Raw genomic sequence first — 12,960 nt, 5'->3', positions numbered from 1 at the left:
CGATGGTATAGAGCGGCTCCCGAAAGCTAACATGGCTCCAATGCGGAACGAGCCGGCTCCGCCAAAACGGCCGGACGCGAGCGCTCGCTCGTCCCCCACCCGCGCGAGAGCAGCGTGCGCTCACGCCCCCGACGCCGTCCTGCCAGGTGATCCCAAGGCCCCCCACCCCCTCCGCCGGCGGGCGCCCAGAGCCCCCCACCCCCCGGCGGATCTGCGCCCCCCCCCCCCCCCGCGGGGACTCCCGGCGGGCCGCCCCCCGTCCACCGCCCGCCCGATGCCCCCCCGCGCCTCCAGCTCCCGGCGAGCGCGCGGCCGCCCAGAGCCCCCCCCCGGCCGCCCGAAGCCCCCCCGCGCCTCCAGCTCGCGCCCCCGCGGGCGCCGCCGGCGCCGGATCTGCCGCCCCACCCGGCGCCTGGAGCACCCCCCGCCCCCGCCACCCCCCCCACCCCCCCCCCACCCCCCCGGGGGCGCCTGGAGCCCCTCCCCCCCGCCGGTCGGCCTGGAGCCCCCCCGGCGCATGGCTCCTTGATCTGTTTGTTGAACTTGATCTGTTCAGTTTCAGTGATTCTTTATTTTTAATTTTGGCAGTTCGCAGGAGAAATTTGGTAGGACAATGCACTTAGGATAATTATATTGCATAATATGTCAGGTTGAAACTCAGTTAATTATGGTGCATTTTAACTGAAATACGGTGGTAAGCTCACCCCAACAAAGGAGGAGATAACCACACTCACTCTCCAACCAAACACAGAATGGAACGGTTCTACTTTAGCGCACTCTCGAACCAAATAAAAAATGGAGCGGCTCCGTTCTCCTTATCAAACGTAGAACGGAGCGGCTTCATTCTTAGAAATTGGAATGGAGTCATTCCATTCCATTCATTCTTAGAAAGTACCCTAAGGATGCTGAAAATTAATACTGAGTTGCTGATATTGATATTACAATACTAGTATGGCTACACTGCTTGCTCTTCTTACTTATTCTATTCTAGCATAGGTTGCTGGTATAGTGTTCTGCCTGATCAATACGTCCGAGCAGTTGTGTTGGTGGTCCAATTGGAGATGTCGGAAACACATGAGAAAAATAAGCAAATCGAAGAGGAAGAGGAGGTGGAAGAAGACGAGTATGTCTTGCTCGAGTTGGATCATTGTCTTTATTCAGACATATCGCCAGGTGCTCCGTTTGTACTCTCTGTAAGTTGATTCTTCACTGAATCTAAAACTTTATGCAAATAACTTGTATATTTCTTGGTCATTGATATCTTGGCTCATATCGGATTTTTTTATCACCTTTACTTTAGATTACTAAGTTCTGTGTAATCATGTTTTTCAGGGTCTGGATACACTGACTCCCACCCTGACAGTAGGTGATGGTCTGAAGATGGTAAGTCATGTTCTGCTCTTGTAGGAATAACTGCTACTTTTGATGAATGGGGCCTTTTTTATTGTCTGTACTCAACCATATTGTGCAAATAACTTATTAACACCATATTTGCACGGTCATAAACATACAACCTAATTTATTGGCTTCAACCTTCAGAAATCTTGTTTGCATACCTCCAGGTTGCTTTTATTGCTAGTCTATCAGGTCAAAATCAATTACTTGTTACAACTGTTGGAGTCTGACTATGGAGTGCTTCTTCATCAAGACCAAAAATTCATAATTGTACTTACGCCCTAGAAAATTTCAACTGGACAAGATGGAAACACAATGTTTTTGAAACCCATAAGTTGTTTGTGCTTCCTTTAGTACCAAACATGCATAGATCGCTGATTTCTCCACTGACGGTAGCGACGTATCCCGTTAGGCTGCATTGGTATTTTTTTTTCCTTCTGCTAATGATTGAGCTTCTTAATCGCCAAAAAAGTGCCTGCAGATTTGCAATTCGTACCTTAAAGCTTCATGCTCTAACCTGCTTACGGAGTGTGCTAGTACTAATGACCTTGTTTAATGACAGATTGGAGAATACGAAGAAACCGTTGGCACATGCTATTTATTCTCTGAAAGTGGTAAGTACCACTGGAACCACCCTCCCTCTTCTAATATTTGGCAAATATTTTTCTTCGTTGCTAGTTAAATTTCCCAGAAATGGATCTGATACCGTGTGAATATGCTACTTTTGTTTCCTGAAGATTTGAGATGTTTGTTTTAAATAGTTTCATATGAGATGGCTTGGTTTGCCCTTAATGTACCCCGTTATGTGGGTATGACCGAACAAGTGAATATAATTTCCATGTGTGTATACTGACTTTGTCATCATGCAATGAATAATGTCAACTCTTGCAGTTCTTTGGGAACCTCGTTGGCGCAGAATCTGAGAATCTATATTGTTTGACCTAATGTAGTTCATCACAGTAGATCCATTCACTGTTTTTCCTCTTCTATTGTCAGAAGCTGAACCAAAACCTCCTAGTGATGAGACCACACCTTCTGATGTAACCACGGACAAACCAGCCAGCAGCAGCAAGGAAGCTCCGTCGAAGGAGGTGAATCATCTCGCCAGCGTTCAAAAGATCCTCAAATTTCGGCCAATCAACGCAGAAGCATCCACAGCACAGAGCATATCAGGATAAGGACAAGGAAATCTGAAACAAAAAACATGTAGCTGCCATTTTGTTCTTCAACGCCTTCAGTGTACAGTAAGGTGATCATTGACCCCCCCGAACTGGATTGTACACTTGCTGAATTCATCTAGTGGACAGCAGCCACTTGATCAATATATTTGCGCTACCATATCGTTTTGTTGGTCCATATTGTTTCTCTCTAATCACTCCTGTATGTTATCACATATGCATTATGGGAAATAAATGTCCAGCTCTCGAGATCTGGGAGCTTGTAAACTCTACAATGCCGTTCTGTAATTTTGTTGAAAGGTCACGGCCGTCTCCGATACTTTTGTGCCACTAGCTATTAGCCTAAACCGTCCTCGTCAAGGGCAATCAAACGGATCTGAACTTCTGAAGCCTATACTTTGAGACCGGCACATCTGATGGCAAGTCGCGAGCTGTACGCCTGTACCCGTGCCACTTGCAGCATAGAATACGAAAAAAAACGAAGGCCTGCCGTGAACGTGGAGGCGACTCTAAAATAAGCTCGACATGTCCTCGAGTAACCATTCTTTTTGCGATGAAACGGAGCAAGCGAACGCCAGAGCCAGGCGTGCCTTTGGAGCCCTGGCATTAGATCTGAGGAAGGAGGAGATCACATGCAGGTCTCGGTCTCACAACAGAGTAGCTAGCTACCGGCGGTAGCTCTTGACTCCATCCTCTGTGTCTCTCGCACCCAGACACGGCGAATGGAGTCGGTGAAGATGAGGCCCGGGACGGCGACGAAGCGGGAGTACAGGAGGATGGCGGTCGGCGAGGAGGGGGAGGAGCTGGACGAGGCGGAGTGGCTGCACCGCGCCGAGGCGCAGAGCGAGCGGCGCCGGCGGGGCCAGCGGTATGCCTTCGGCTGCGCGCTCTTCGCGTCGCTCAACGCCATCCTCCTCGGCTACGGTCAGTCGTCCATGCTTCGCCGTCCCGCTTCCTCTACATGCTTCCTCCTCTTTTGCAATTTGCATGGACAACGAATTGAATTGTTTTTTCCCTTTTTGGTGCCTCCTCTGGGACTATTGGGAGGGACGGCATGCGCCAATTTTGGGGCGATTAAAATTTGGCATGCCAAATTAACTTGATCACTTGGTGATAAGTTTGGTATCAATTCACAACCCGCAGTCCGCGCGACCAAAAAGCTCTCGATCGCCTGGTCGCGACAGTTCAGGCGTACGGAGTAGGCCGGTTGTTTGACTCGTTCCACGCCAAGAGCATCGCCACTACTCTCCTCCGTCTTACCTTACCCTCCAGCTGCTAACCTTGTGCTAGTGATAATGCAAACAGCCATTATTCAAGAACTGTAGCCAGACCAAACCATCTATATTAAAAAAGAAAAAAAGAAAAAGGTAGGTGCCTCCAACAGACTGTGATGCGGTCCGTGTTCGGCAAATTCAGGCGAGGCGAAGCTTCTGACGAGAATTCTGAAGGCAATGGAACGGGGGCACCTGCCTTTCATGATGTGGACCCGGGAACTCCGATATTTTCCGCTCGTACTCGCGGATTGATTAGTCCAAACCACCATGGCTTTGCTTAAATTCGTTTGAAAGCGACTCCCCCGGAACTCCGGAAGAAGCCAGTCAAAAATGTATTAGCAGTTTTCTAACTCATACAAACCCTAAGCTACTATACAATCTTTATTCGCCACACCCGGCAGATTTTAGGCTGCTAAACCATCTCATTTTCCACGATCATTAAGCTAATCTGGCTCGTCACTTTTTAGACCCAATGGAACAGTCTCACCCCTGCCCGGGAAGACGGGAGAAGGTCAGAACACGGCGTCTCTGTCCAAGTCCTTGCTTCTGACAGTTTTTTTCCATGTAAAAAACGAGTGCTTGACCGGGACAAAACCACCGAAATGCCATGGAGAACCACAGCAGATACCGAAATGGTAGTTTCAGCCCTGCTAAGCTAGGGCGTTTTACAGGAAAGGATTTTTTTGGGAAGGATATGTAGTCTTGAGGGTTTCTTCGATAAGAAATGGGAACCATCGTCACCCACCTACCAAAGAAACAGGCAAAACGGGGGAGCGAAAGAAAACGGAGCAAGAACACCGCCACATCGACATCTCCCACCTTCCTCGGGCTCCATTGGATTTGGGGAGCTCGGGGCGCCGGCCGCTGATGATCTCCGAACCGAGCACCAATCCGCGGCGAGGAGGCTCCACCGGGTAACTGGGGGCACGGAGCGAGGCGATGGCGGATGCCGGCGCGGCGGCCAATGTCGGCAGGAACAAGTACGCGGTTCTTGATCGGAGCGAGGAGCTGGACGGGCGGCGGAGGCCGCCTGCACCCGAGAGCGAGAGGAGGAGGACGGAGCGGTTCGTGTACGCCTGCGCGGTCTTCGCCTCGCTCAACGCCATCCTCCTCGGCTACGGTGAGTGCTTGCAATGACGCGGTGTGCCAGGGATCCGATCTTAGGGACAAAAATGTTGCCTTCCTCGTTTCCTTGCAAAACAAAATCCCGCGCCCCGTTCCCCAATAGAATCGTAGCATGATTCCGACAGTGATAGCAGTTTGCAATTTGTCGGAAATGTTTTTCATGCCTTCCACGAGAATTTCCTGATTTCATTCCGTACTCTACTAGCAACAAAAGTGGATAACTTTTGGAGATTCTTGGCAAACTTTCACATGACCCGAGTTGAGATCCTTAACTCTCTCTTTTCCTCGATGTTCTATTGTCCTACAAGTTGGATTTTGGTACCTTTCTGTTCTAATTGTACAAGTCAGCGTTTGGAACAAAGCTGATTGACCTTGCCATGGGTATCGACAATCAGTCAATCACGCTGGTCAGGAATTAACTCCTCTTGCTGTATAACACTTTTCTGATCTGAGTTTCCTGTTTTTATCTGCAGATGTTGGTGTCATGAGTGGCTGCATCATTTACATTCAGAAAGATCTCCACATAACCGAGTTTCAGCAAGAAATACTAGTAGGCTGTCTGAGCGTGGTCTCACTCTTGGGAAGCCTGTCAGGGGGACGAACATCTGATGTAATTGGCAGGAAATGGACAATGGGCCTTGGTGCAATTGTGTTCCAGTTAGGCGCTGCCATCATGACGTTTGCTCCATCATTCACTGTGCTTATGATCGGGAGGCTCCTAGCTGGAGTAGGCATTGGCTTTGGTGCCATGGTATCTGGAGTGTACATTGCTGAGATCTCCCCTGCTGGTGCCCGTGGGACTCTCACGTCCCTTCCTGAGATATGCATCAATTTGGGGATCCTCCTCGGCTATGTTTCCAATTATGCCTTTTCCGGTCTTTCTGAGCACATCAATTGGAGGATTATGCTCGGTGTTGGTATCCTTCCATCTGTCTTCATTGGCTTTGCACTTTTCGTGATTCCAGAGTCCCCTAGGTGGTTGGTGATGGAGAAGAGAGTTTCAGAAGCCAGGGCAGTGCTGCTACAGATAAGTGAGTCTGAAGCTGAAGTTGAAGAACGGCTGGCTGAGATTGAGGAAGCCGCAGGTCTTATGAAATCAATGAAATCTGAGGAGAAGGAAGTGTGGAGAGAGCTTCTGAACCCTTCTCCTGCTGTTCGTCGGATGCTGTATGCTGGCTGTGGTATTCAATTATTCCAACAGATTACTGGAATTGATGCTACTGTCTATTACAGCCCAACAATTTTCAAGGATGCTGGGATCAAGTCTGATCAGGAGCTTCTTGCTGCGACCGTCGCTGTGGGTTTCACCAAGACAGCGTTCATCTTGGTTGCAATTTTCCTCATCGATAAAGTTGGCCGGAAGCCACTTCTTTATGTCAGCACAATTGGCATGACTGTATGCTTGTTTCTCTTGGGAGTGGCACTTACATTGCAAAAGCATGATGCGGGGCTTATGTCTCCACGTATTGGGATCGATCTAGCAATTTTTGCAGTTTGTGGGAATGTGGCGTTCTTTTCAATTGGCATAGGACCAATATGTTGGGTCTTGTCATCAGAGGTATTTCCTTTGAGATTACGAGCTCAAGGATCAGCACTTGGTCAAGTAGGCGGTAGAGTGAGCAGTGGTTTGGTTTCCATGTCATTCCTTTCTATGGCCCGTGCTATATCAGTGGCAGGAATGTTCTTCGTCTTCGCTGCAATATCAGTTGTGTCTGTCCTGTTTGTGTACTTTTGTGTGCCAGAAACAAAAGGGAAAACACTGGAGGAGATTGAAATGATGTTTGAAAGTGGGGACGAATGGAGAGGAGGTGAAATTGAGCTTGAGGATACACAGCATCTAATACCTAGTACCAAGAAGTCTGTACCACTTGGCTGATATCCGTATTAACAAGAAGTCTGTAGCTCCATGTTTCAATGACAAGCCAACCTCACCCTGCTTTCATCATCTGCTGGATTCGAACTTCAGCTTCAAAATTGATCAGGCTGCAGTGAACTATGACCGACTTTGAGGACACAGAAGGGCATTGGTACTTTAATAGGCATAGGTGACAGTAGATTGATTATGTTGTTAGTCTAAAAGTTTCCTCATATTCTTATGTCCTAAATGGAAGATGGTCCACGTGTATGATGTTTACGACTTCCACAAAAGAATATACTTGCTAAAAAAAATCTTTCTACAAATCCCGTTCTTTTATATAGAGTGAATGAATATATTTCTTTCTTTCTTTCTTGTGTGCGTGTGTGTGTGTGGGGGGGGGGGGGGGGGGGGGGGGTTGGCATCGTTAGGATAAATGTAAAGTTAAGGAAGCTTGTGCTCATGTCAGATCTTCAGGTTTGTCATTCCATTTCCTGACAATCAATATTCCCCCTGTTCCCGTTTGGATAGTTGTTCAATACTACAATCAGAACACCTACAATTAAACCAGCTGGCATTTCTCTGAAAGAGCTTCAATTAAGATAGTTTCTGATACTTACAAGTTCAAAACCTCTGTACTATAGTATTCATTGCCTGCAAATAAGATGTGCACCATCTCACACAATACCAACCTCTCAATTCATCTATCTGCTGCAGCTGAAAATGTGCAGAATCTCCTGCAGCTACTCCTGCTTTACAAACATGGAAGAATTGCAGAACAGGCAGCTGTCTGAAATCAACCTGCCAATGACACTCCCCTCCTCCATTTCCAGCCTCCTGCTCTCCCTGTTCCATAGGTGAATGCCAAAGCTCTCGCCTTTGATGTTCTCCACCTTGGCCTTCACCCACCTCTCGTCTTTCCTGTCCTTGGGTGCAACGAACAGCCCGCCGATCTTGCTCCAGTGCACGGGGTAGAAGGCCCGCGGCGGTAGCACCGTCAAGTTGAGCCCAGGGCCCCGGTGGCGCAGCCTCGCCGCCACCCGGGACACCAGGTACGGCCCGTTGTGGCCCCACTTGCTCCCGTCGAACGCGGCGGCGAACTCGGCGATGAACTCGCGCAGCAGCGGGTGCGCCCTGTCGAACACCATCACGGCGTTGTTCAGCCGCCTCCAGTCGCCCGTGGCCTCGTCCACGGCCTGCGCGCCGATGACGTTGCGGAGGCCGGAGAAGGGCCTGAGGACGACGACGTCGGCGTCGAGGTAGACGCCGCCGTACCTGTAGAGCAGTGCGAGGCGGAGGAGGTTGGAGAGGTTCTGCCCAAGCGGGACGCTCCCGGGGCTGACGCCGCCGCGCTGCACCGCGCCGAGCCACGCCTCGGCGGGCGTGCCGTTCAGGAGGTAGGCGAAGTCCGGCGACGCGACGGCAACGCGGAGGCCGCAGTCGAGGAACGGCCTCAGCCTGTCCCTGCCGCCCGCGGAGTCCATGGTGTCTGAGGCGACGAGGAGGCAGGCGCCGCGATGCCACCTGAAGAGGCTCTCCATGACGAGGAGCTCGCGGCGGCCGAACTGCGCGAGCGGGGAGAGCCACGTCACGAAGAAGCGGGCCGCGCACGGCGCCGCGAAGAGCTCGTCCGCGCGCGCCGCGAACCGCCGCGTCTGCGGTGTGCTCCTGAGCAGGAGCTTGAGGAGGCTCTTGTTTCTCTTCGCGGATGCCTTCTTGCTGTTGCGGCCGATCTTAACAGCAGATGCAGGAGCAGCCGGCAACGGCGGCGGCGGTGCCGCAGCCACCGAGCCATGGAAAGCTTGCACGGTCTTGTCTGTGGACACACCAAGGCTGGCACCACTGCTACTGGTGGCCGTCGCATTGCGCCATGAAGGGGACGGCGGTGTCGAGGCATGAAAGGCCTGCAAGGTCTTGTCCATGGAGACACCAAGGCTGTCGCCACTACCGCTACCACTGGTGGTCGTTGCATTGCGCCGCGAAGGCGGCCGCGGGAGGAGAGGGCAGATGAGGAGGCTAAAGGTGGTGTGCGAGAGGAGGAAGACGAGGGAGAGAAGCAGGAGGAGGGCGGGGAGCGAGAGGGAGAGGAGGAGCAGGTGCAGCGGCCTCCGAGCCGCCGGCGGCATCGTCGTCGGACTCGGGAACGCGGGGGGAGCGACGACCATGGAGCTCGCGGCTTGCTGCGCGTTGGCCGCCGCTGCCGCCATGTGCACGTAAGCGACCTTGGCTTTGTGTACGTGAGCAGTCACCACGATCCGGTCTCCGCATTGTAGCGGGGGAAGGCAAGGGGCGCCGTTCGCATGAGCTGCCGCTGACAGGTTAAAATTAAGAGCACTTGCTACTTGCCACTTGCTAGTTTCAGAGTTTGTTTAGACTTCAGAGCCACTGGTGTGTGATGTCATTAGGATAGAGCTAGCGTTTACTTATCATTAGGATAATAACATGTACGTGCAGTGTGCCTAAGCTATATTCTTTCTTTCCATATATGAGAGGATTGTTCCAGTTGTGCACTTTGGGAAAAAAAATATCACAGCTTTTACTTCATTAGTATAGTCTCGATGACCTTAAAGCTTATTCTTTTGAGTCCCATGCACGTTCAAACGTAAGGCTACCTGTGCTAAGATACCGTGGGCACATGTTGAAGACCACAACTTGGATTTGGATCTCACGACGGTCAGCTTACGCAGCAGCAGGAGAACAGCATAGCATAGCTGATCGATCTGAGTGGGCGACACTTACACCATATGCAGGTGGTAGCAGTGGCATCCCAGGCTGCACGAAGAGACCTCTCCCGTGCCTCGGTTCGACTATTATGCTGGACTCGAGTTCCATGTGGTCTGGGGATATGTTATAAATGGATGATATTCTCCCTGCGGGTAAAGTGCAACACACGTCACAGTTAAATACACAGCAAACAAGGCAATGGTCTGACGGTGTGAAGACGGAAGACAAAAAAAAAATGCGACAACTGGGAATGGCTCCATCTCAAAACTTTTGTAAAAATGCGCATCAATTGTATAGACCTGTATTTTAGCTAGCTGTTATCATTGAGATCTCAGGAGCGGTTCGTTCACAGCACCAGAACTCTGCTTTTTCTTCAGTGTTTCAGCCAAGGAACAAAATTGGATAGGGTGGTAACACACTATGCCTGTTTTAAGTTTCGCTGTTTCAGTGATGCATATCCACTGTCAGCGGTCAAGTGGACCAAACTGAAGTGCAGTGAAGTAGTTAGAACAAGGAACTGGCATGATGGGATCAGGGTATAGAGAGAACATACAGATGTGCACTCTGCTGGTCTTCAGCAATTGCACCCTTCCAGAGTTCAGTGATGAGTTACCGATGTGAAGCTCCTAGGAGTCAGCATCCTGGTTCTTGTTGCACCAGAAACGAGTGTCTTCTCCATGCAACAGATAGAGCCGTCACAAGAGGTCTACCCACAAACACATACATACCTTAGGCTACTTTACCCTTTGGTTTGCAGTTTCTACAAATATAATTTGACTTGATGCAATCATGTCTAATTATTGCAGCTTATGTGACATACGTGTAAACTGATGCCGTAGAGCATCGGCTAACTGACCCAGTGCTGCTCAAAGTTCATAAGCTGGGAACCCAGATTCAAGGGGGTTAATCATATCTAGAAACAGATATGCCATTCCAGCCTGGCCTTCAAATAGCGAATATGGCTCATCACCACCGTGCATGATGCCTTTGCAATTAGCTTGATTGCTCGGTCAAGGAGAAAACAAGCAAGAGCTTTAGCACGGTAGAGGTACTCCTTTTTCTTCGTAAGGCGGTAAAGTGAGAGAAATGTGTAGCCATTCCCACTTATTCCATGACATATCCCAACTCTTTTGAGAAGCCCCTGATTCCAAACGACCTCAGCTGCATCTGCCGCTGCCTCCAAAAATTGCTCTTCTGGGAACATCTGAGAACAAATGCTTTCAATATGAAAGCTCCATATCGCAAAGAATAACAAGCAGCAGCACACAATAAAGGCTTCAGCTCATTTAAGATCAAAAAGGAAACCTGAGAAGCCTTTGCTAAGGTGAGGGAAACACCAGGAGCCCCATGGCACCAGTGCACAAGGCAATCATAATTATCTCCTTCGGTGCAAGGGTAATTCCCACTAGGGAAGCGGTTCTGAATCATGTATCGCAAAGTTCCCTTCACATGTTCCTTGTCATTTTCTGTCAAGTCCATGTCCAGCAAAACATGCATAATCCCTGCAAGACCATGAGCAGCACCCCAATATTTTTCACCATATCATTCATACATCAATGGGCAGCTTTTTGTAGACAACCTTCTACCATCTTTGATAATCTCTCCCACAACCATGTCCTGTAAAATTTAAGTTCGGTGAATTATCAACCAGCTCCAATGAATATGAAGAATGTTTAACTGAGGTATTTATGATTGAAATGCATATTTACTGTGGTGGTTGGCTGTATCGTGTTCTCACCAAGGTGTTTGTTTAGGAAGGAGCAGGTCCACAAATATCCAGCTTTTCCATATAAGAGCTAATCAGGGAATTTACTAGAAACTTTGATCTGTTTCAGGAGAATTAAGTTATTGACGGAATGGCGGAGAAACATCTGATGTGCTTAAAAATGCAATATTTGATAGATAACATGTCAAATTTATTAATCAAAATCTGAGAAGCCTGCTACAATATTTGATCTGTTTCAGGAGAATTAAATTATTTGATAGATTCTGAGTGAAGGATAATTTGTAGGTAATTCCTATACAGGTTGACTCAACCTAGAAGGGGAACCTTTACAGTCTGCAATCGAGTGGTGAAATTGCCATCTCATACACAAAAACTATAAAATTGAAGGTTTGTAATTTATCATCTGCACAGATAGGTTACATTTTCAAAGGACCCAGGGGACAAAAGGATAGTAAGCATAATATAGCACATCAAATGAGATCGCAATCTACAGTTTCAACAGAGTTCGGCCACCACTAATCACTAATGAAGTAATGTTCATTATGCCATATCAATATTCATCAGAGGTGAATCTACAGCTGTAGCATCCTCATGTCCTCCTCCTCAGTCAAAACGAGCGAGTTTGCCAAGGTTGAACAAGAAGAACATCAAACATCAATTGATCTAGAGAATCCAGTGCCACAACTCACAAGCAGCTGACAGGCAACGTCAGCATCATTCCATCGCACCCAGTTACCTGCTTAAACGAGTTCAGGTAACGCGCGACGGTGGCCTCGTCTCCGGCGTGCTTCGCCACCACCGCACCGAGCCGCGCAGACCCCAGCCCGTCCGCATATGAACGTCACGAACCTGCAGGGATCCCAAATCAACTCCTCGCGAACATATACTTACTCCTCGCCCGCAAGTGCAGACGCCGCGTCGCAAGCGGCCACGATCTCGGCGCAGGTGGCGAGGTCGGCGCGGTGTCCGGTGACCGAGTAGGCCCTGAAGAGCAGGAGCGCGGTGCCAAGCGCGCCGGTGTAGAGCGTGAAGTCCCCCGCCGCGCGACGCTGCTTCTCCAAAGTCTCGTGCACAACTTGACACGGCAGAGGACGACAAAAATCGTCACCACGCGAGCCGACGAGCGCACGGCAGCATGCAATCTAGGGAGCGGCGGCATGCAATCTGTTGCCTTCTGCTTGAGTTGGAGCGCGGCGTGGAGGAAGCGGGCGGCGAGGGCGGGGTAGGGGAGGGATAGGAGTGTATGGAGCGAGGACGAGGATGAGAGTTCGGCGGCCGGAGCGGGCGCGGCTTCTTCCTCGACGTAGCCGGGCATGTCGTTGGGGAAGAAGCGGTCGGCCATAGCGGCTTCCGGTTGGAAATTGGAATCCGCGGCCAGCACGGCGGTGGCGGCGAGGTGAGCTTTGATTCTGCCGGACAGCCGACCCACTCACTGCCACGTGGGCCCAGAATGTCTGTGGATGTGGAGGGGCAAACTGACTTGAGTTATACAAGTGACTTGATAAGCACTAGAAAATTGTTAAATCAGATTACATCCCAAAATCTATTTAGATTACATCTCGAGTTGTTAAATTACATCTAAAGTGTCAAAAAAATATTAATCTCACTTTATATGTGATTTGTGAACTGCGTTGTAGACTATACAGGTGAGCATGTTACTTGGAGTATACCTTTGATTCATGA

At 49.8% G+C, this 12,960-nt stretch overlaps 3 protein-coding genes and 1 pseudogene across 5 annotated transcripts; 2 read left to right on the top strand and 2 right to left on the bottom strand.

Moving 5' to 3' along the window:
- Positions 1-2,848, top strand: LOC112899111. Of its 2 annotated transcripts, none has more exons than XM_025967447.1 (5): positions 1-146; positions 997-1,193; positions 1,333-1,383; positions 1,958-2,009; positions 2,395-2,848. In XM_025967447.1, exons 1-5 carry the CDS (start codon positions 32-34, stop codon positions 2,571-2,573), a joined length of 594 nt encoding a protein of 197 aa, XP_025823232.1. In that variant the 5' UTR covers positions 1-31; the 3' UTR covers positions 2,574-2,848. The 2 variants fall into 2 exon arrangements, with proteins under 2 accessions (XP_025823232.1, XP_025823231.1); XM_025967446.1 differs by having other exon boundaries at positions 2,392-2,840.
- A 342-nt stretch (positions 2,849-3,190) lies between these two features.
- LOC112899107 (probable polyol transporter 4) lies at positions 3,191-7,197 on the top strand. 2 transcript variants are annotated; one of them, XM_025967442.1, is made up of 3 exons: positions 3,191-3,211; positions 3,287-3,497; positions 5,446-7,197. In XM_025967442.1, exons 1-3 carry the CDS (start codon positions 3,206-3,208, stop codon positions 6,846-6,848), a joined length of 1,620 nt encoding a protein of 539 aa, XP_025823227.1. In that variant the 5' UTR covers positions 3,191-3,205; the 3' UTR covers positions 6,849-7,197. The 2 variants fall into 2 exon arrangements, with proteins under 2 accessions (XP_025823227.1, XP_025823228.1); XM_025967443.1 differs by lacking the exons at positions 3,191-3,211; positions 3,287-3,497 and adding an exon at positions 4,512-4,967.
- Positions 7,198-7,504: 307 nt separating this feature from the next.
- Positions 7,505-10,236, bottom strand: LOC112899501 (uncharacterized protein At4g19900-like). Its single transcript, XM_025967999.1, has 2 exons — positions 10,105-10,236; positions 7,505-9,697 (listed from the first exon to the last, which is right to left on the bottom strand). Exon 2 carries the CDS (start codon positions 9,032-9,034, stop codon positions 7,571-7,573), a length of 1,464 nt encoding a protein of 487 aa, XP_025823784.1. The 5' UTR covers positions 9,035-9,697; positions 10,105-10,236; the 3' UTR covers positions 7,505-7,570.
- A 180-nt stretch (positions 10,237-10,416) lies between these two features.
- Positions 10,417-12,634, bottom strand: LOC112899502 (annotated as a pseudogene).
- Positions 12,635-12,960: the final 326 nt, after the last annotated feature.

This window comes from Panicum hallii, chromosome 7, assembly GCF_002211085.1.
Source record: "Panicum hallii strain FIL2 chromosome 7, PHallii_v3.1, whole genome shotgun sequence".
Classification (NCBI taxonomy): Eukaryota; Viridiplantae; Streptophyta; class Magnoliopsida; order Poales; family Poaceae; genus Panicum; species Panicum hallii.
This window is presented reverse-complemented; position numbering and strand designations above follow the sequence as displayed.